A 23263-nucleotide genomic window follows, 5' to 3' on the forward strand; every position below is an offset into this window, starting at 1 on the left:
AGAACAGTTTTTCAACATTTCAACATTTAGAAAATGTCTTCACAAAATATGGCATGTTTTGTTAATAAACTGCCCAAGTCGGCATAAAAAATTTCTGTGGCCCTACAGATTGGCTCAACCCTGGGAAGACTGCGCTTCCTCCCAGCCCAGAAAGTCAATTTCTTTGGCTTGGACATGGCCTGCAATACCCTGCTGCTGCTGACTGGAATTTTCTGTCACCCCTGACGCTGGTTTCCCAGTTTGTGGAAATCCTTCACTCTCCACCGTGCTCGGAAGTAGCAGCGGATGCTTATTCAACAAGGGGGGGCGGGGGGGGAGGTCCCTTCTTTCGAAGAGGATTGGTTTTTACAAAAGTCCAACCACCGGAGCTGTTCGTTTTGGTCTGGGAGACTGCCATCTTTGCACCCCCTGAAGGAAGTATGGGGGTGAAATAGACAAGTGGACTGATTTGTGGATCTGCCTGGTTTCTTACTCTCCTTGATTAGTGAGGCACCATGAGTACAAAGAGGGTCCTTTATCCGAGCTTCTGCTGAGATGATGCACTCTGGGTGGGGCAGGCAGAGAAGAGGAAGGATGAATGTCGTCATGGGGGGAGAGGAAAAGCGGTCCCCTGATATCACCGGAACAATTATAGAGGGACTCGACTCCTGTGCCCACCTAACTGAAACTTTAATGTTCACTCTAGGGACAGCAGTCAAATACACCCGTGGCAGGGAATGGGGCAACATGAGGGTAGTAGACCCCAGCCGTGTAACTCCAGATTCCAAGGAAGGTTCACTGCGTAGTTTCAGCACACAGGCCTGTCCAACTTGGAGAAAAAGCCCTATATTCAAAACCAAACAATGCTGTGGAATTTGTGATTCACGGAACCACAGAACGAGCCATGATTTACACTCTACACCCATTACTGTCTTTCAAACTGAGAAAATTATGTCACAAGTAGAATGGGCAGAACTAACTTTCTCATGGGAATAATGTTATTAATGGAGGACCGGTTCCTGAACCGAGGTCAATTACTCTGCTTTCATTAAAGTTATCCAGAATTGTGGATTCAGTCATTTATAGAAAAGATACGTTCATGTACTCATATCAGAGAGGCCATGATAGGTAAGGAGCTGCCGTATGGCCTAGTGGCAAGAGCACCCGCCTAGGGGGTCAGAGCACCTAGGTTCTAATTCCAGCTGGGTCTGCTGTGTGACCTCTAGTAAACTACCTCATCTGGCTGTGTCTCAGTTCCCTCCTCTACAAAATGTGGATTTTACACCTGTTCTCCCTCCTACTCGGTCTGTAAGCCCCATGTGGTACCTGATTATCTTGTATCTACCCCAGCGCTTAGAACAGTGCTGGACACAGAGCAAACACCTAACAAACACCTCAAGTATCATTATCATCACCCAGTGACTCTGCTTGGCGATCCTCCCATCCTTGGCCTCACAGCACTTACATCCATATCTGTAAATTTTAATGTCTGCCTATCAATTCCACTGTACTGTACTCTAAGCACTTAGTACTGTGCCCTGCACACAGTTAGCAATCAATAAAAACGACTGATTGATCAGCCTCTCCCCTTCCACCCACTTCTCTCTCTGAACTCCCTTACTTTCCTCCATTTCCCCACGCTCCCAAACATCACCCCTTCCCCTACCTTCTTCACCCCTAGAGGTAATGTTGTCAAGGCCAAACAGTGTTATAAAGCTGAGATCGAACCGCATTCAGAAACCAAGCACCCGGCCTCTCGTCTGTTTCTTACTGAAAAATGTTCTCTTGTCAGAATCCTGGAAAACTGAATAGCATCATCTTTCAGAAAACAGAACCCACATTTTCATTCATTCATTCATATTTATTGAGCGCTTACAGTGTGCAGAGCACTGTACTAAGTGCTTGCAAAGTACAATTCGCTTGTCTTCCTCCATGCCCACCCCGCCGAAGGAACATGGAGCAACCAAAACATATGCCAGAGACCATTTAATCAAATTGAAATTTGCCCAATCAATATTTTCCAACAGACCATTCCTCAGCTGTGCAAGTGGCAGGCACCTTTGATAGAACCAGAGCAATCTGAAAGCCGATAAACCCACCTCCATTTTCTTCTCCATTACTACTGCTTGCCTCCGCCATTTCCGTGCCATCTAATTCAGACTCGCAGCCTAAATCCAACGTTCCATCAGCTGGGCCGGAAGATTCCTCTTTCTGGAGCACGGTTGGAAACAAAGGAAGAAGTGGTGGCAAGATTAAAACTTCTGAGAGTAAATCATAACAAGCAACTGAGGAATCAGAACTCCAATGCCAATGAGGGTCATAGACTAAATTCACACCTTGAAAAGACCAGGGTAAGTTGTATGCCAAGGACACCTCTTGCTTATTTCTTTCCCCTCATTTTTTTTCCCAAGTCCATGCCACCCCATTCTGTGCAAATTTAACTTTTTAAAATAGTATTTAAGTGCTTACTATGTGCTAGGTACTGTGCTAAGTCCTGGGGTCTGATTATAACATAATCAGGTTAGACACAGTCCCTGTCCCATATAGGGCTCATGGTCTTAATATCCATTTTATAGATGAGATAAGTGAGGTACAGGGAAGTTAAGTTGGTTCAAGACTGAAAATTTTGCACCACTGACTTAAATGTGGGACATGAACTGCTGCCAAGTTGGAGAAAACCCACTTGCTTTCACCTGTGTCATTTTCAGGATTACAAACTATAGCCCCTGCCGGGATCCAGTAGCCTAGAGAACAACTGAGAATTTCTGGATCCCAGAGAGCAGTGGCTTTTGCTCAGAAAGCCCATGCCCTTTGAAAAGGGACCTGATAAACTCACTTCACAGTTCATCAACTGTTAATGAAAGTTGCTGCCTTTTTTAATTTGGAACACATGAACACTCAGCTGCTTTGATTGTTTCAAAATGTACACAATTGTTCTCTACATCATAGTTCAGAGAAAAGGATTTTCCTTGAATTTAGTTAGCAGAAAATGAAATTCCACTGAAATAATGATTTTTTTCAGTCTATCCATTCTTAATATAAAGCCTTGAGAAATTTCATCTAAATTACTTTACTTTCAAGTATGAAATATAAATCAGCAAATGTTCTAGAAGAGTGATTAGATCTCTTTCAAATTACAAAGTAGCATACTTGTTAAAACTATTTTTACACATTGCTATCCCTGCCCCCAAAATCCACACTTCATAAATGGTTCTTTAGAACTCCTGGCTTACATTCTCAGATCCTACCCATTTATCATTCTTTCAGACCCAACAATTAAGGAACAACTAATTCCCTCTTTTAGGTTTGTCAGACTCAGGAACAGATGGCTCGTCCCTTCCTGAGAAAGGGAATGTTCTTTCACATTATAAATCCATTTCTAAAGGCATCTGAAACGAATTGAAAAATTTTCAGATCACCTCTTCCCATCCCATCTAACTGTTTTTCAACTTTCAGAGATATACGTGAAACCCACTACTCTACACAGTACAGTTGACACTAAAGAACCCAACTTACTTTGAGTGCATAAAGTCCCGATTTTCCAGGGATTTTGAAGAAGGTCCCATCCCCTACACGAGTGTTAGTGTGAAGCATCGCATTCAGGCAGGCTAATGGGGAAGTTCCACTGTAAAAGAAAATTGTGAAACAGTGACATCATCTGAGATGGACTGGAAAACTGTTCACTTGGTCTTTAAAAAAACCCCCATGAAAACCCATGCGTGCCTTTTCAACAATTCTCCCAACCCTGAAAACATCTACATTACAATAACAGGCCAGTTTCACCCAAGTTAATCACATACATCTGTTCCATACACTCTAGGGAAAAAGAAAAATCTGAATTATAATTATGTTTTCTGCATGCAACAACCCACATCAAATTCTACAGAAATCAAAGTCTAAACATTTGTGGAAACTACTGCACAAATAACACAATGAAACCAGTTTTAAAATGGAACAATTTATCAGCTGCAACTAAATGACTGAAAACGACAAAGTTCAAGGGCAGTTGTAGTCACAGGATAAGAGGTGACAAAAGAAGGACAAAGACCTCATTTTAAAAGTTAACAAATGCTAACCCTATCTGCCTATATCTCTCTGCTACATGCTTTGTAGTGAAGGCATGGACAGATCAGAGCAACTTTAGCTACTTCACCAGAGACTGAGAACCTCTCTTGGCTAGGAATTAGAGCCTTGGGTTGAAAAGCACTGACCCCCAAAATACAATTTTAAAAAAAAAAGGAAAACAAAACCCAGAGCCATATTGCAATAGATATGGACACGATGCAATCAAATCTCAGCCAATATTCATGGAATTTATTCCTAAGTGTTCAGCTTTCCCAGGAATCTGAAAAATGTGACATATCTATTTTTGTGCCTGAAGAGGCTTAGATTTTGCTGCAGAACTATTATGGGAACTAGTACACTGTCCTATTCCAACAAACCGTAATAATTGCTTTAAAGAAATTTCAGTGCATGTATGAGCTCCATCCTCAGACTTTGGTCCCTTATATACTGCCCAAATCAGGCTGAAAGATTGAATATAATTCTCTTTCCTTTAATTGTGGACAAGGCCCCACCTTGTAGGGAGTTTCTGAGTCAGCGTGGAAGATGTTCAGTAAAGAAATCAGTCCATTAATCTTCCTAAGTGCGTCTCTCTCTAGTTAGAAAATGTGTAACTGGCTGGTTCTCTATATAAAGAGCTTTCTACAAAATAATCAATCAAATGTCTTTATCTATGCACAACTGGGCAACTTAAAGATGAAAATTAGTCACAGCCAAAATCCATTTCTACAGCACTAACACATGAGAGATATCGATTCAACATGAGCCCATAAAGAGTCAAGGAAGTCTGTAAATAAGTACCCAAATAACGATTTTGAGAGTGCTTCCTATATTTTCCAGGGCGTAAGTCTGATCGGAATAGAGTTTTTGGCCTAGCAAAATGCAACGGGTATTTGATCACAGTCCAAATTGACCCTGAGGCTGAGGGCGGGACAAAGGCAGCAACACCATATAGTGTTACGTTGTTGTAGTGCCTGTCTCTTTGCAGTTGTTCTTAAACTTGATTTCATATTTCTGGTCCCCTTCTATCGCCCATCCATTGATAATTAACTGTTGGATGGGAAAGGGCTTGGACACTATTTTAAAGCCAACTGAATTCCCCTTGTTTGAAATACCTTTCAATAAAAAACAAAAAAAAATCAAGCAATTCCTTGCAGTGGTTCGCTGGGCTCTGCTAAACCAGTCTCTCCCCAGCTATATTTTTCATGGGATATACTTTGCATAACTCAAAGCTGGTTACAAAGGATACACCAGAATTTTGGACATGTGATATCGTGAAACTGTCAAGATTGTAGAATTTCAGGAGCAAGTTGGCAGGAAGATGCTAGCGCTACATTTCAAACTGAATCCAGCAAATATAAAAGTGACAGGACATTCAGCGTGGTTGTTTTAATCTAGCTTCATAATCATCTGTCCAGACTGTCTCACTTCTACTTCTTACTGATGATATATTTACAAAGGGACTGGGTCAAAGTAACTATAATTCAAGACATCTCAGCTTCAGACAATTAAAGCAATAAGAGTTGAACATAAAAGAAGCATTAAAACAGGATTAAATGCAACTGACAGAAGAGAATCCAAGGAGAAGTCAAGACGGCTACTGCTCAATAAAAGGGTTGCCTGATCTTTACCATGATTTGGCCCACCAGCAAATGCAAAATGCATTCTAAGACTTGAAAAGGGTTCCAGGCTAGCTCTGTGAAAAAGACATTTCACTAGACTGCTTGGGAGCACTGGAAACCTATACTCCCCATTCAGTCTTTGGGGCAGATGCCGGGGCTTTTCCACGTTTTGAACAATGTATGTATTTTATAGAGTTTAAGTAAGTGAAGCCAGTGCTTGTTTAGGGGAGTCGTTTGCATTAATCCCAAGGGACAATTTGAGTTTATCATAAACAGACATAAAGAAGTTAGCTGTGTTCTTATGAAAATCAGATGAATTTTTTTAATTTCAAGTCGGTCATTTTTATGATTTTCCCTCTCTAATTTTATTAGGTTACTGAAAACAGAAATAAAAAGCATTTGTCTTTTAGACTGTCTGCTTGTCATCATTACTCCCATGCTCTTACATGATATATTTCAAAAAACACTTATGAAATTCAAACCATCTGTTAAAAGATACTTACTTTCTAATAAGATGGATGGGAAGGCCGGAGATATCCGAGGTTATAAATTAAAAGAAAGAAAAAATAATAAAGTTAGTTTACCATAAAATAGACTACGGCATTTCGAACGTTTACAATACTACAAGAGGGTAAAGTTCTAAATTCTACTTTCCATAACCCTTTATGTTCCATTATCATTAACATTTCTTCTACTCTTGGCGTTTCAGTTTCCTCCTGTGCTGGACATTCAGGTAATACTATAGCGTAGGGAAGAACACCCTTTTGCTAAACCAAAGACCCACAGTAGGTGATGGAGAAAAAGGATTGTGGCTATCCAAAGCTATCTGTTAAGTGCTTACTATGTATCAGGCACCGTTCTACGGGCTGGGGGGAAATCCAAGGTAATCAGGTTGGACACAGTCCATATCCCACATGGGGCTCACTGTCTTACTACCCATTTTACAGATGAGGTAACTGAAGCACAGAAAAGTTAAACGAGTTGCCCAAGGTAACACAGCAGACAAGTGGTGGAGCCGGAACTAGAACCCAAGTCCTTCTGACTCCAGACCCGTGCTCTATCCACGAGGCCACGCTATAAAGAAGAGAATATCACCATCGAGTACGCTCAATGTAAGCAGGGAATGGGTCTGCTAAATCTGTTTCCTCCTCTCCCAAGCACTTAGTACAGTGCTCTGCACACAGTAAGTGCTCAATAAATACCATTGATGATGATGATGATGATGGAGCACCAATTACCTGACCCAAGGTTTCCAAGGACTTCACATTGCTCCCTTTGGAGATACAGGTGGGCAGAAAAAGCTCTCTCTTTCCCCCTCCTCATTCTTCCCTACCTCCTGCTTCAAACAGAGAAGCTCTAGCCTGGAGAATGGGGGAGAAAGAGATGGAGGTGGAGAGCTCCATTCTGCTCCCCTTAAATCCAAAGTATTATCATCATCATCATTATTATTATGGAATTTGTTAAGCATTTGCTATGTGTCAAGCACTGTTCTAAGTGCAGGGGTAGATACCAAGCTCATCAGGTCGAACACAACTCTTATCCCACAAGGGACTCACAGTTTAAGTAGGAGGGAGAACAGGTTATGACACCCCATTTTACAGTTAAAGAAACTGAGGCACAGAGCAGTTCAAGGTGACACAGCATGCCATTGGCAGAGTCGGGATTAGAACCTAGGCCTGTGCTCTATCCATTATGCCATGCTGCTTCTTACTTATTGAGTGCCTAGTGCATACTGAACACTGTACAAAATGCTTGGGAGAGCACCATACAATAAAGATGTAGACACGATCCCTGTCCACAAAGAGCTCACAGTCTAGAGGAGGAGTTAATGCCACAGCTGTTTTCAGGGAGTTACCAGGAAGTAGATCTTCAACTAACACCCAGGTGGACGAATCACCACCAGCATGAACCCACCATCCTGCCCCTGCTCATCACAGCAGAGCCCAGGAGCCTCCCTCGGTGTCAGGACAGCGAGAGCCTTCTTAGCTGGGCCGCTGGATTAGGAAGAGGAGTCCACTTCCCCTCAAAGCCCCCAAGTAACTCCTCAGGGGCAGCCGCCTACGGGACTCACAGATGCCCACTCTGTCTCGGAGAGTCTACCGCCTCCCCGATCATCTGTGTCATCATTAGCTACTGTTACAACAGTGACAGTAATACTTTGATCTCTTTTGGAGCAACTACTAGGTAAGGATGGCAAATCTTTATAGACACAAATCCTCACCACCCAAATGTGAGGGTCTGTTCCGTTGTGTTTCCCAACGGAAAGAACCTCAGTTGATTTTTTTTTTTTTTGAAAGCTTTCCCGCTGGTCCTTGTGACTGTTTCCTATACCAACGGCCATGAGGAATTTTTTAAAAAACCAATTTTATTAAATTACTTTAATAGAGGAAATGGATTACGTTGACTGAGTTTCAGAGTAATGGCCTTGATCCCCATGGTGAAGAAGGATCAATTACACGTATTCTAGGCTGGACTTTGGACTTTTTCCAGACCCCCAAGGACCTGAAAGTGTTACTACATCTCCCAAAGACAACAATTTACCAGAAACATTAAGTCCATCAATAATTAAGGCATCAGATGAGGAGAAAGGCTTGAAAAGTGTTTATCTGATCTTTGACTATCCCCTGTCCACTATGAGAGAGCAACAGGAAACTGGTTTGGGATTGATTATTCAGTTAGGTCCTAATTTTTGTGATCCATCAGTTGCATTTATTAGGCAATTACTCCATGCACAGCACTGTACTAAGCACTTGGGAGAGTACAAGAGTTAGCAAGCACAGTACCTACCCTCAAGGAGCTTTCAATCTAGCAAGATTCTCATATAACTTTTTAAACAGATCTTCCACATAAAGTGTGGACATGTGAATCCCAAGTGAAATGATCACTGAACGTGTTAACTGCCTGGATTACTCTGGATTGGAGTTTGGGGGAAATGAAGCAGAGAAATGTTTACTCTTTGTCTTTCGAGTACGGGTGCCCATTTTTAATAAGAAAAGCAGGTGTGAATGGGCCAATAGTAATAATGCAAAAACCTCTTGCAAAGAACTTGGGGAGGTCAAAACAATCCCAATAATGATAATTGCAGCCAGTATTTACTATGTGCTAAGCACTGAATTGCCTCTCTCAAGATCACACTTGGAGAGTTTCCAGTCCTCTATCAGGCTCAGCTACGGGAGGGAGAGTCAAGCAGAGGCCTACCCATTCCCTTCCTAGCTTGGGCAGTGGCTAGCAAGTGGAAGGCAATCTGCTACAACTCAAAACTTACCTGTGCTGGGCAGCGGTGGCTTCTGTGAAGCCTTTTGACAAACAGTGTGGCCTGGTAGAAAGAGAACGGACCTGGGAGTCAGAGGACCTGGGTTCTAATCCCTGTTACGCCACCTATCTGCTGTGTGACCTTGGGCAAGTCGCTTAAATTCTCTGTGCCTTGGTTTCCTCATCTGTAAAATGGAGATTCAATACCTGTTCTCCCTCCTAAGTAGAGCCCCATGTGGGGATTAGCTTGTCTCTACCCCAGGTCTTTGAACAAGGCTCTACACATAGTAATTGCTTAACAAATACCACAATGACTATTATTATGGGGGTTAAGGATGTTTAGAGTGGAGAGGAGTTGATAAGGTAAGCATTTCCACCTACCCTCTGGTCAGCCCTGGTGACTCAAGGCCACCGGGAAAACATGGAAGTGCAAATGCTCAGGTCTGGTATGCTGATTCTTCATGGCTAATCTCGCTCCCAGAGGCCATGAAACACCTCAAACCAAGACCACCTCATGGGGGATTGTGGGTGCCATCAGCTATGTTGTACTTTTATAGGCGGCTATGTTGTACTTATATAGGCTGTACCTTACCAAACTCAAGCACACATACACACTTTTAATTTCTTTACTATGCCGAAAGCTAAAAAGAGCAATTAAAATATAAAACACGATGATGTGCAGTTTTGAAAATGCCAAAATGCAACATCAGCTTCCTTGTGAGATATAAAAAGGGGAGGGGTTAGGGAGCTCTTTATAGGACTCTCCATAATGAAAAGCAGACTGAAAACCACCCTCATGAGCGTGAGCTGCTAATAATGTAGCAAAGCTGGAAACCCGGGAATATATACTTTATTAGTTGCAGTGAACTTTTCCGTGAACCCATAGCGAGCAACATGCTGTGCCCAAGTCATAAAGGAAAGAATCGCAAATCTTAAGGGATACGTGGCCTAAAAAAAGACAGGTGTGTCGGCAGGTATTTCTGTAGTTATTCAGAGGCATTGCATTTTTAATGAGATCCCATAAAAGACGTATTGGGTCACAGAGTTCTCAACCCCACTCTTGGTTAGACTTGTCATTATAACAGAGGGCCAAAAAACAATAGCCGATAATCAAACTGCACCATCACCATAATTTCCCACTTCTTAATCTTTTCCAATACCCACCCCAGTTACCATACTTTGTTGCAGATTAAGCAAAGACTCTAATTGAAATTCCATAGTGGGTGCTGAAATAAGAAACCTGTAAAAGCACAAACTGCTTTTACAGCCCAGCCCATTCTGGGCCGAAGGAATGTGGACTCCTATCCAGTTAGAAGCCTCAACAGGGGTCTTAAGTCTAAATCGAGAGACTGCAGATGCATGGCTCCCTCTTCAAAAACAAAGGGGGAAGATCCCAGCTTTGACGTTACTGGTCTGTCTCCCCTGCTAAACTGTACGCTCATCTGGAGCAGTGATTACACCTACTATTTCTCTTATGTTCCCCCGGTGCTTAGAACAGTGCTCTGCACACAATCAGTGTTTGATGCATTAGGTTGATTCGTTCAGAGTTAATGTATCATCTAGAACTGTGCTCCTCCTGTGGACAGTACCTCTCCATCCATTCTCTCCCACCAGACATTACACCTTTAAAAGGTGTCTTTCTTTCCCAACTAGATCTTCTGGCTTCTCCCGCCACGGATGCTGGTCGGCAAATACCCGGGGAAAAACAGTCTGAAATGACTCGGTGACTGGAATGGAGGCAGCAACACTCTCCCAGGCATTTAGTACAGTGCCCTGCACAAAGCACCCTTAAATACCACCGACTAACAGTAAGGACCATTTCTTCTAGGCACTCTAGCCTGTGGCAGACTGGCAAAGTGCTACTATGCTGATCCGAGCACTTATTCTATCCTGCTTTGATTACTGCGTCAGCGTCCTCAGTGACCTCCCTGCCTCCTGTCTCCCCACTCCAGTCCAGACTTCACTCTGCTCCCCAGGTCATTTTTCTAAAAAGTTCAGCCCATGTCTCCTCACTCCTAAAGAGCCTCCAGTGGTTGCCTGTTCAGCTGCACATTAAACAGACCCTCATTACCACTGGCTTTAATACATTCAATCAACTCTACCCCTCCTACCTTACTGTGCTAATTTCCTACTACAGCCCAAGCTGCACACTCCGCTCCTCTAATGCCAACTTATTCACCGTACCTCGATCTCATCTATCTCGCCATCAGCGTTTTGCAGGGAACGTGTCTATCATCTCTGTTATATTGTACTCTCCCAGGTGCTGAGTATCGAGCTCTGCACACAGCATGTGCTCAATAAATATGCTTGATTGCCCATGTCTACCTCTGACCTGGAAATCTCTCCCCATCTTCAAAGTCTTAATAAAATCACACCTCCTCCAAGAGGCCTTCCCTGATTAATCTCTCTTTTCCTCTACTCCCTCTCCCTTCTGTATCACCTAAGCACTTTGATCTGTACCTTTTAATCACTTGATATTCACCCTACCCTCAGACCCACAGCACTTAATCGTATTTACTGAGCGTTTTCTGTTTGCAGAGCACTGTACTAAGCACTTGGGAGAGTGCACTAAAACAGAGTTAGTAGATACATGCCCTGCCCAAAACAAGCTCACTACATACAGGACTTAAATACACACTGGGGATTTATTTTTATTAAACACTTGTCTCCCCTTCTACACATTAAGCTCTTTGAGGGCAGGGAGTGTGTCTACCATTTCTGTTCTATTTAATTTTCCCAAGCACTTAGTACAGTGCTCTACATCCAGAGCTCAATAAATACCATTGACTGACACCCAGGGCCTGTGTGCTTCCATTTTTAATGGAAATAATGCTCAAGTCACACCAACTATCACACCAAGTGGCTTCAAATGAACATGCACTGGTAAATCAATGGTAGTTTGGGGGCACTTACTGTGTACAGAACGCTGTACGTACTAAGCGCTTGAGAGAGTACAATACATCAGAGTTGGTAGACACATTCCCTTTCCACAACGAACTTCCAACTAAGAATATGCATCTCTGTGCCGGAATGACTTTTTCCCCCTAAAATCTCCAAATCTCCGACATCATCTAACTCTCCAGTCCATTTCCCCTCCCCATTTACAATCCCAAACAAAGAGCTGATGGCTCCCAGGAGCCCCACGGGCTCAGAGAGATTACGGCATTTGATTTTATTTTCCTGGTTATCAATTCTTTCCATCGACTTCCTAGAAGATGACATGCACAGAGTAGAACAAAGGTCAGCCAATAAGTGCCTCACATGCATAAGGAAGATGAGCCCTAGAGGCATTGGACAATTTTTACCAGAATTTTACTGGGCCTCTATTCAGTGGCTTATTTGAAATGTTGAGCGCACATTAGAGATCAGATGCCGGGGGCAGAAATCACTGTCTCATTTCTCAATCAGTGGTTCTTATTAAGCGGTTCCGGTGAGCAGAGCGATGTATTTAGCACTCGGAAAAGTACAAGAAAATCAAAAGATACAGTTCCACTTATCAGGTGGCTTATCGTCTTAATGGGGGAGATGGGCAGATGAATTATTTACAAAGAGAGAGAGAGCAGGAAGAAGAGCAAAGATATAACAGGTACCGTTTAGGTGTGTCAGTATAAAATAGCTGAATGTACAACTGAATATACATTTGAACCTAAGTGCTAAAGGGTGGTGCAAATTGTTAAGTGCTATGGACAACTGTTGGGTTGACTCTATTTGGTGTTTTGAGAATTCATTAAGAAAGGTTTCTTGGAGGATGTGGGATTTTAGGAGTGTTTGGAAGGTGGGAATAGCACTGGTCAAGCATGTTTAGAGGGGAACAGAGTTCCAAGCAATGGGGAACAGTGCAAGCAAACAGTTGAATGCAGGGGAGATGGGAGCAAGTTATAGCTAGAATTGTGAGGGTTACACCCTTACAAAATCTTACATGGTCATATCCACCTGTTCCAAAGCACATGCCTTTTCTCCATTACCACCACTCCGAAACTGATTCCTAATGCCAGACAAAATTCCCCAATTGCTTAACAACATTCTAGCCAAAACACAGTGAAAACAAGCCTATGTATTTCAGTTAAGTCAGTTTTACTGAATGTTAACCTTGCCAAGGGCTGACCCCCTAGGGTCTCCTGCCAAGCTTAACCTTAGCTCTTGTATCTTTCCTACACATTTCTTACTAAATACTAAGTTATGAAATAATCACCCAGAAAAAAAATGACCCCACAATGCACAACCAAAGTAAGATATTAACAGGTGATGTGGGATCTTTTCAATTCTTTTATACACATATATATATATATATATATATATAAAACTTGAAAATATTCATTATACCTTATAACAAAGAACATAAAGAAATTGGAAATTGGGAGGCGTGAGGAGCAGAGGGGAGAGAAGGAGGAGAGAACGAAACTGATGAGCATCAGGCCTAAAAGCAAAGCAATATTCTGTGCCTCTCCTTCCTTACAGTTCCATTTTTCTTTGCTTTTCGTGGGGGAGGGATGAAGAGTGAGAGAGAAAGAAAGAGAGAAAGAGTCTCTATCAAAGAAGGTTATTGAGACTTGGGGAAGAAAGCAACCATGTGGTTCCTGGAAAATGGATTTCCCTAACCATCTGCAAGTGCAGATTATTGGGTTTGGGGATGGTGGTGGCAATAACAATAATTATGAAAATAATAATGATGATTGCGGTATCTGCTAAGCACCAAGCACTGGACTAAGAACTGGGGGGAGATACAAGATAATCAAGTCGGACACAGTACATCCCACATGGGACTCTCAGTCTAAAAACACCATACACTTGTGCACATCTAGAAATACCATCCAGGGGGGATGCCAGCAACTAGAAGGCTACCCATAAATAAGGAATCTAAAGAGCGCGATTTTTAAATGTCCCTAGACCAGCAAAAATTCCAGCAAAACTAGTGTCCGGCCAGCATCCAAAGAATCCCCTTACATAAATCAAATAGATGAAGTGAAGGAAGATAGCTTCAGTTTGGGTGGGAAGAAGGTAAAGGGAATGCTAGTAACATGTGGCAGAATAGCATCAACTTACGTTAAAAACAATCCAGGACACTATAGAGAGGACAAGTGGTAATCCACTATGGGTTTTCCAAGTTGATGGAAGACTGTCTGTTTTTCTAAGGGAAGGGGAAATAGCCTGCCATTTCTGTTCAGTTTTCAACTTACTAAAAATTCCCTTGAAATATCATGGCTGCCTGCCATTTGGCATTCATATCATTTAAGTAAGCACAAGTCCAGCACACTCATTTCTCCCATATTAATGTTCTCAAAGGTTTTACAGTGCCACTTAAATATTCAGGAAACAATTCCTCCATCCAGCCATCACTTACTTCCACAGACTCAAGACTCTGTATTTGCCAAACTGGGCCAGCTTAAGGTTTCATTCACAAAGTGCCTTGTCCTCATTTAGGAACATACCTTTCAGAGCTCCTGCGAGTCCACGGAAACCATTCAAGTCGGAAACAAATAGAATGAACGAGCTCCTCTCCTGGCTCGCTATACCCTTTTTTCATTCTTAAGGATTCTCTAGTGTCACCGCAATGACCAAATGTACGCCATCCTGTCTCTGGGGTAGGAAGAAGCCGCTTCCAAGCGTGACAACCCCATGTGGAGGGCAAAATGCAAAACAATATCCAACAGAACCTGGGTGTGGCCGGCCAAAGGAAAGGTTGGACCTGATCCAACTTGATATGGGGCCAGTGGAAAGATCTCAATCTTTGGCCCAGTCCACAACATTCTCCACACCGCCTTCGACGCACAAGAATCACCGGCAAGTGATTGGCCCTGGAGAGCGGAAGAGGTTACAGCCCAGCTTTCCATGGACGAGCAACAGCCTGTCATCCCTTTGTCCCAGAAATGTGGGAGGACTGCAAAAGCAGATTCAGATCCTTCAGCAAAGTTGAGGCATACAATTATCAAAGGAGAGGAGATCTACTAAAAAGACTACCTAATTAGCCAGTGATAGACTCCCATGTAGCCAGTGATAGACTCCCATGGCCCGTACCGTCTTCCTCAAACCTTTTCACCACTTACAGTGCATTAGAAAAGCAGTGTGGCTTAATGGCAAGAGCATGGGCTTGGAAGTCAGAGGATGTGGGTTCTAATCCCGGCTCCGTCTCTTGTCTGCTGTGTGACATTGAGCAAGCCACTTCACCTCAGTTACCTCATCCGTTAAATGGGGATTAAGACTGTAAGCCCCAAGTGGGACAACCTGATTACATTTATCTACCCCAGACCTTAGAACAGTGCTTGACACAAGGTAAATGCTCAATACCATAATAATTATTAACCTAGGAAACTTTAAAAAGACAGATCACGATTGTATCTTCTCTCCTTTCCTTTTCCTCCTCTTGGCTCGCTACTGCCTTCAAACCAGCATCTATTCCCTCTGTTCCTTTCGATGTCTGTTTTCAGATTTAGTCCCCTGTCTTACCCCATTCCTGCACATTCAACTACGGACAGAATTAGGCAGAAAGAGCATAGTCCAAAGGGGCATTCTGAAAGCCCTGCTAAAGCGATTGCAGTTTCCACTTTGTTAGGGTCTCTCCTTTCTACAGGATTTCAGGGCCAGAAAAGGAATTAAAGCAATATGACCCCAACGAAGGAGGGGCATCCAGGAGAAGGCTCCAATCTCCTCGGGGAGAGGCAGAGAACGCCAACCAAGCCCTCGTGGACACCAGGACCTTGCCCTGGGGGAGGCTGAACCCACAGAAGCTAAGATCTGTTCCCACAGGCCGAGAAGGGGAGGAGTCCAGCCCCAAGGCTGGCTCCAAGCCATTCAAGATAACACCTTGGGACGGGAAGCCCTGCCAGACAACCAGCCTCCACTGCCCTGCCCCAAGCGAGGCCCCGGTCCCTGTGGGAATCTCAACCTGAGCTCGTAGGCGCCTTTCAGGGAGCATCCAGCTGCAAAACGCTGACCTTGGGAAGCATACAAATGTTGCCAGCTCTCACAGCTCTAAACAACGTCAACAGCAAAAGGAGAGGAAGTCGTGAATGATCATTCAGAAAGCGATTCCATTCCCTGCCTGGCGTCAGAATGTTCATTCATTCAATAGCATTTATTTGAGCGCTTACTGTTTGCAGAGCACTGTACCAAATGCTTGGGACAGAATATAACAATAGACACTTTCCCTGCCCACAGTGAGCTTACATTCTAGAAAGGGAGACATACATTAATATAACTACAGGTATGTATATAAGTGCTGTGGGGCTGGGGTCGGGGGGAGATGAATAAAGGGAGTGAGTCAGGGTGACGCAGAAGTGAGTGGGAGAAGAAGAAAGGAGGGCTTAGTCAGGGAAGGCCTCTTGGACGAGATGTGCCTTCAATAACGGTTTTAAATGGGGGAGAGTAATTGTCTGTCGAACATGAGGAGGGAGGGTGATCCAGGCCAGAGGCAGGACATGGGCGAGAGGTCAGAGGTGAGAAAGACAAGATCGACGTACAGCGAAAAGGTTAGCATTAGAGCAAAGTGTGCTGGCTGGGTTGTAGTAGGAGAGTAGCGAGGTGAGGTAGGAGGGGCAAGGTGATGGAATGTTTTAAAGCCAATGGTGAGGAGTTTCTGTTTGACACAGAGGTGGATGGGCAATCAACATTTTGGGAGAAAAATGTTCCGGGCAGCAGAATGAAATATGGACTGAAGAGGGAAGAGGCTGGAGACAGGGAAGTCAGCAAGAACGCTGTTACAGTAATCAAGGTGGGATAGGATAAGTGATTCGATTAACGTGGTAGCGGTTTGGATGGAGAGGAAAGGGCGGATTTCAGTGATGTTGAGAAGGTAAGAGGCTGGGGATTAGTGCCCACAGGCTCCGAGGCCCCACTGTGTCTGCTTGGAGTCAGGGTTTGGAAAATGGCTTCCAAGGTCCCTTCTGCAAGGCCCACCTGGCTCAGACCATTAACATCTAGCTGGGTCCCACCCGATTATCTTGTACTGATGCTAGCGAGTAGAATGGTGCTTGGCATGTAGTCCTTAAACACCGCAATCATTAAGCAATCAATCATAATTTACTGAGCGCTCTGCTACATCGGTTATTACAATCTAGTGTGCTCTTGAGCTCACATCCCCATAGGAGTCAAGACTCTGCCTAGGGGCCAGGTGAAATGAAAAAAAAATGGGCCTCGCTCCACATTCAATCTGAAAACCGGGTCACCGTTATTCCCCCCAAATCCCTTCTTGGGGGACTGATGACACACCCACCTACTCCTACCCTAATCATCCATCCCCTAGCTGAAACTCGGAGAACGGCGTTATGGGCCGGGAACGAGCTGCTGGTTCTCCCAAGCGTTTAGTACAGTACTTTGCTATAGTAAGTGCTCAGTAAATACCACTGACTGATTGGGGCTTCAGCTGAAGGAGCTCATCAGAAGCTATAGAAAGCATGGCCATTTGGGAGGGAGCATTCATTCATTCATTCATTCAATCACCCTTATTGAGCGCTTACTGTGTGCAGAGCATGGTACTAAGGGTTTGGAAAGAGAGATGGCAATACAGCAATAAAGAGAGATAATCCCTGCCCACAACGGGTTTACACTGGTCATCAACCTTCTGGGACACATTTACATTATCAACCCCACTTAGAAGATGAGGCAAGAGGTGGAAAATGCAAAATGAATCATCTAATTTTATGGAAATGAGCACCCCATCTTGGGGGTGGGGAGGCTGGGGAGGGGAGAGCGAAGAGGGATAGCACTCCTAGGTCTTGATGTCTTCCTTATCCCTTTTCTCATGTTTCCTGTCACACTAACACTCAAATTTTTCCAGAAACAAAATGTACTTCAGAAATAAACTGTGCTTGTGGTGGAAAGAAGATAGGTGTATAAATGGAGGAGAAAATATCTTCAGCTCTATCATCACTGTCAATTTCTTTTCAGACCAAACTGCCCAGGGGTATGAATGAGGAGTCACTCTGAAACTGAACTAGAAAAAAAAAAAAGAAAAGGTAAAAACAACCAATTTCACAAGAAATAATTCAATTTGATTTTGTTTAAGAGGCTGGTGGGGGGCACATCTCTACTCATCTGCCAATCAAATATCTGACTCGGGAATTTTTTTTTCAGGTGACATTAATTTCAGAGATGCTAACAATGTTGAACATGGTCCTGGTCTGCCTTTCATTTACTCTTTCACTGAATGCTCTGTAAAATTACTTTATGAGTTTTGCATTGTGGGCTTCATTACACTGTTTTTATTAAGTCCAAGATGAATTTTGATAAATTCATGGTTGAGAGACTTATTAAAGAAAACATTCATTTTATAACCATGAGAAGGCTGGTGCCAAATAAGGCAACCATGACACAATTCCTCCAAGCATTCTTTGATTTCACTGTCAGACACAGAATAGTGGATTGAATGGCCCGCTGGTCTGATCCAAGATGACATTTATGTTCTTAAATATAAACTAGAACACATTAAATGAATAGTCTGCCAAAATACAAGTTTCTTATGTCTTAGCAGAGATCTCCATAAGAAACACATCTACCATGATAAGAAATGCCTCCCATTAGGATATACTGACGGTTACGAACATACTGGCCAATATACTGGTTGAATATTTCCGTTCTCTAATCCTGATGTTGAGTCCAGGGACTTCCTTCAATCCATTCCAAGGTCCAAAAATGGTACCTATCCATTCTCTCTGTTCTCTGAAGCCCATTTCTCTGAAGGATTATATTTATGATCTGAGCACAAAACCAAGGTATTTCTACAGTCCTCAATTTCTAGATACCGGGGTGAGACTCTAAAAGGATGTGAGAAGATACAAGGAAAACTGGACAGACAAAAATCCATTTCACTGAAAAATCCACATTATATTGGAGATTCACTCTACGATTTCTCTCGAAAAAAAAACAATCAGTCATGAACTTGGGTGAAATTATCTTTGAGAGCCGCTGTTAGTCTAACCTCTCCCTTACCCACCCTATTCACTCTCCCTTCTCTGTTGCCTATGCATCTGGGTCTCTGTATCCCGTAAGCATTTTGATATTCCCCCATCCCACAGCACTTATGTATATCAATCAATGGCATTTATTTAGCACTATGTGCAGAGCACTGTGTTAAATGCATATATTTATATATATATTTATATATATACACATATATATATATATATATACACACACATATATATATATCATATATCAAGAGAAGCAGCATGGCATAATGGATAAAGCACAGGCCTGGGAGTCAGGAGCTCATGGGTTCTAATCCTAGCTCCACCACTTGTCTGCTGTGTGACCTTGGGCAAGTAACGTCACTTTCCTGGGTCTCAGTTACCTCCTCTGTAAAATGGGGATCGAGACTTTGAGCCCCATGTGGACACAGGGACTGTGTACAACCCTATTTGCTTGTATCCACTCTGGTGCTTAGTACAGTGCCTGGCACATAGTAAGCACTTAAATACCATAAGTATCACAAACAACTTGTAAGCAGGAAACATGTTTATCAACTCACATATTGTACTCTCCCAAGCGCTTGGTACAGTACCTGAGTCAAGTGCTCGATAAATACGATTAATATGTATCCCATACCCTGCTCCTTCTCCTAGCTGTCATTTACTTTAAAGTCTGTTTCCTCCACTCTACATTGTAAGTTCCTAGAAGGCACGATCCCATCTGCCAACTATATTGCACTGCACTCTCCCAAGCATTTAGTACAGTGCTCTGCACACAGTAAGCTCTCAATAAATACCACTGATTGTCTATATGGAATATTATCCTTCTGCACACAAAGATAGTGTTCTACATGGGTACAGGTGAAGGTGAGGTGGAGAGGACCACCCATCCTTCCCAGAAGGCACTCATAAAGTCTGATATCTGGTTGGAAACAAAGCCTGTAGGTTCTGAGCTTACACCAACAGGGAATCACTTCTTAGTGCTCAAGCTTCTGAAAATGTTGTAGTAAAAACAGTCGAACAACTGAGGATTAGAACTCTAAATTCCTGATGACTTTATTTCATCATCGAGATAGGAGAAACCACAAAAGTGTACCTAGTTGGTACATTTCATTTCCTAGCTATTTGTTGGAGATGCTAAAGAAGGTGCAAAGCAAGCAAAGGAAGCTTCAGACAAAAAAACTAGGGTTTGTGGAACTGACACTGCTTTCTTCTGTTCAATTTCCCTGTTGGAATGTTCCAACTGCTCAATTTCTTGTCACATTGTGATTATATTTGCATATTTAATTGTCTACCATCCCACTTTCTAAACTGAACAGAAGGCAAATTAAAATGTGAAACATGAAAATATGATCACAATGTGTATGAAAATGAGAAGGCAGAAACAGTCCAATGGGGAGATTTGCCTAGAAGAAAACAATAGAAGACTTTTATGACCCTTTGGCAAAAACTGTGAGATACCCAAGTCTCCATGCTTCACATATTTCATGATTCTTCATTTCACTGCCTTCCAGAGAGCAGTTGTGAGAAAAGCATTCTAATTTCATCCAATTCAAGTCCCGGCTCTCAGGTTACAATTGTCTCCCTTCTTCCATAAATTAGTAGTCTCACCTCCTTCCTCAGGGAGGCAGTGTGGCCTGGTGGATAGAGCTGAGGCATGGGATTTAGAAGGACCTGGATTCTAATTCTAGCTCCACCACTTGTCTGCTGTGTGACCTTGGGCAAGTCACGTCATTTCTCTGTGCCTCAGTTACCTCATCTGTATAACAGGGATTGACTGGAAGACATGGGCTGTGGGACACACAGGACACGGACTGTGTCCAAATTCATTAGCTTGTATCTACCCAGTGCTCAGTATAGTCCCTGGCAAAGAGAAAGTGCTTAATACCATAAAAAGTGCAAAAAGGCAGACATTCAGAGGACAGCATCAGACAACATCCCACCCCAATCAGCATTCTTGTAGTTCTACTGGCTGCCGGATCAGCCCCTGGGGGCATCATGGACTGAGATCTTAGCAGCCTGCCATTTTCAAACGCAGAAATGATTGGTCAGGGAGAGGAATGGAGGAAGAGAGGGAAAGATGAGAAAGAAAGAGGAACCACCAGAAATATCTGATCAAAGTTAGAATTTATCATTTCTTATTCCATGTAAACACCAGAACTGATGCAGGAGAAGAGGTGGAAGGAGATATGGTGTTAGAGACAGGGACGGAAAATACAGAGGGGCCAGCGGCAGGTTTTAAGAAGAAGTCTGGAATGCAAAGTGTGGGAAAGAAGCAGGGGCCAAGGGGCTCTAAGTTATTCTCTTGGTTCCTATTGACTTTGGAAAACGATAAAAAGTCTGGGAAGTTCTTGTCCTCATCATTATTTCTCTTTCCAAAGCAGGCCTGCTCTGCACATCGTACCCTGATGTCCTCCTAGTTCATAGTTGTAAAGGAATCAAATAAACCAAATCAATCGATCAAAGGTGCTTATTCATTCAATCCTATTTACTGAGGGCCTACTGTGTGCAAAGCATTGCACTAAGCGCCGGGGAGAGTATAACGCAACAGACACATTCCGGCCCACAATACGCAGCACTGTAGTAAGCACCTGGGAGGGTCCAATACTACGGAGTTGGTAGATGCATTCACTGCCCACGAGGAGCAGGCAGTCTACCAAAGACCTTCAATTTGGCGGGATTCAACAAGGTATCCTGTTGAATGCTGCAGGGCAGCAGGATAGCCCACAGGTGCTTAGGAGTGTATCTGTCCAGAACAGGTATGAGGACATCTGTCCTTCAGAATACCCCAGAGACATGCAACCCTCATAGTTAATTGGCTGCTCATTTAAGAACTCCTAGTCCAGTCTGCCCTGTCACCAGACGTCTCTCTGTCGACCAGAACCCCTGGCAGGTATTTTATCAAACTATTCCTGACAATTGCTGATGCTATCACAGCGACACTATCTATAGCCCTTCACCACTGAGTTGCCTCCCAGACTGCAACTGCTAGCCATTGCCTTGAGCTGGACCACACAAGATAGAATTGGTCACCTCTGTAGATTATCCAGGTATGTAATACTATAATATATAGACACGCTATACTACGTAAATCCACAGACATGGACTTGGTGCTTCTCGTGATAAGATCCGATCCACGTGTGCATCACTGACACCAGGGGCTGCAAAGTTTGCATTTCGGGATGGATCGCTGCTGTTTCAAAACACCACTTTTCCACTGTCAAACTGGATTTGTTTCCCAAAATGCATGCTTCACAGGAAGAGCAACTCTCTCCACAACTCAGTATTCAGAATCAAGTCCTTACCTTCCTGAAAGTGCAAGGCTTCAAGAAGTTAAATGGCAAAGGGAATAGTTGGAGCAGAGTAAAGCAGGGCAGGAAGAGGAGTCTGAAGGCAAATGCAAGGGAGGGATAACCAACTGAAGAGAAACATTTTGAACAGACTATTCCAGTGAATTGGACAGAGTTCCCGGGGCCTTCATAAGTAGCTGCTTCAACGAGTTTTGATCAATTAAAGAGCCAAATCACAAGGCAGTTTTCTGATGAGGGTGCAAACAATCTGAAAAAAGAACAAAATTAATTCCTTCTTTCAACTGAATGGTCTCTGTCATCAAAAAAATGAACCCTACATCTACGCACGTTGAAGAAAGGTTTGAAGATTAAGATTTTGGTTCCAAGTCCCGATTAAACACAGACTTCCTAACCAACGATGTAAATCAGATCCACCCTAATATTTAATGAAAAATTATTACAGCCATTTGATTTGAACCCAAGCACATTTGCCTGTCAAAGACTATCAATTTGATTTTTCAAGCATCATTAAGCAATTCATCTCAACGAATAAAAATTTTATGAGAATAACACATACGGGACTAAGTTTCCCAAGAAGAGCCTGAGGTTTTCCCCCCAAGAAAGGTTTTACAGAAATGGGTTCACTAAGAGGGAACAATTCTGTCTTCCCTGAAAAACAAAGCACAACAACTGCTTTGCATTTGAAAGCTGAGTTCAAGTTCAAGAGGATAGAGTAAAACTAAAATCCTTTAGCTATGCAGAAATTTAGAGCCCTAGCAGTAACAGAGAAGGGGCATGTGGAGAAAAACACTACTTATCAAATCGCTTTTGATAAGTAGTGCTTTTCCTGCCTACAAACCCAAAGACTTTTCATCTGCATCTGGACCTTAGAGATTCTATCCACTCCCTTCAAGACCATAGCCACATACACGAATATTTACAAAACTACCTGTATTTTTCAAAATAGCATCTGTGTCTTCCTATCACAAAAATAACCAAATTACCGCTATTTTTCTATTCCCTGACAGCGCTGAAGAGGTTTTTCCAGGCTATAAGAAAGAAACAAGGAAGTAATGCAATTTAATTGGTGGTGATGTAGCCTCTGGATACAGGTAAAAATTCCCCAAGACTTCAGCCCCATTCTGGTATACTCTAC

General features: G+C 43.0%; 1 protein-coding gene across 4 annotated transcripts in view; it reads right to left on the reverse strand.

Moving 5' to 3' along the window:
• Positions 1 to 23263, reverse strand: part of ASXL3 (ASXL transcriptional regulator 3) — a 115017-nt gene that overhangs the window by 64800 nt on the left and 26954 nt on the right. For all 4 annotated transcript variants that reach the window (XM_029069131.2, XM_029069132.1, XM_029069135.2 and 1 more), the window contains 3 exons: positions 20121 to 20123; positions 3496 to 3604; positions 2079 to 2190 (listed from right to left, as the gene is read on the reverse strand). In XM_029069131.2, the coding sequence (XP_028924964.1) occupies positions 2079 to 2190; positions 3496 to 3604; positions 20121 to 20123 (224 nt within the window). The remainder of the gene's footprint in view (positions 1 to 2078; positions 2191 to 3495; positions 3605 to 20120; positions 20124 to 23263) is intronic.

This window comes from Ornithorhynchus anatinus, chromosome 7, assembly GCF_004115215.2.
Source record: "Ornithorhynchus anatinus isolate Pmale09 chromosome 7, mOrnAna1.pri.v4, whole genome shotgun sequence".
In the NCBI taxonomy this organism is placed as follows: domain Eukaryota; kingdom Metazoa; phylum Chordata; class Mammalia; order Monotremata; family Ornithorhynchidae; genus Ornithorhynchus; species Ornithorhynchus anatinus.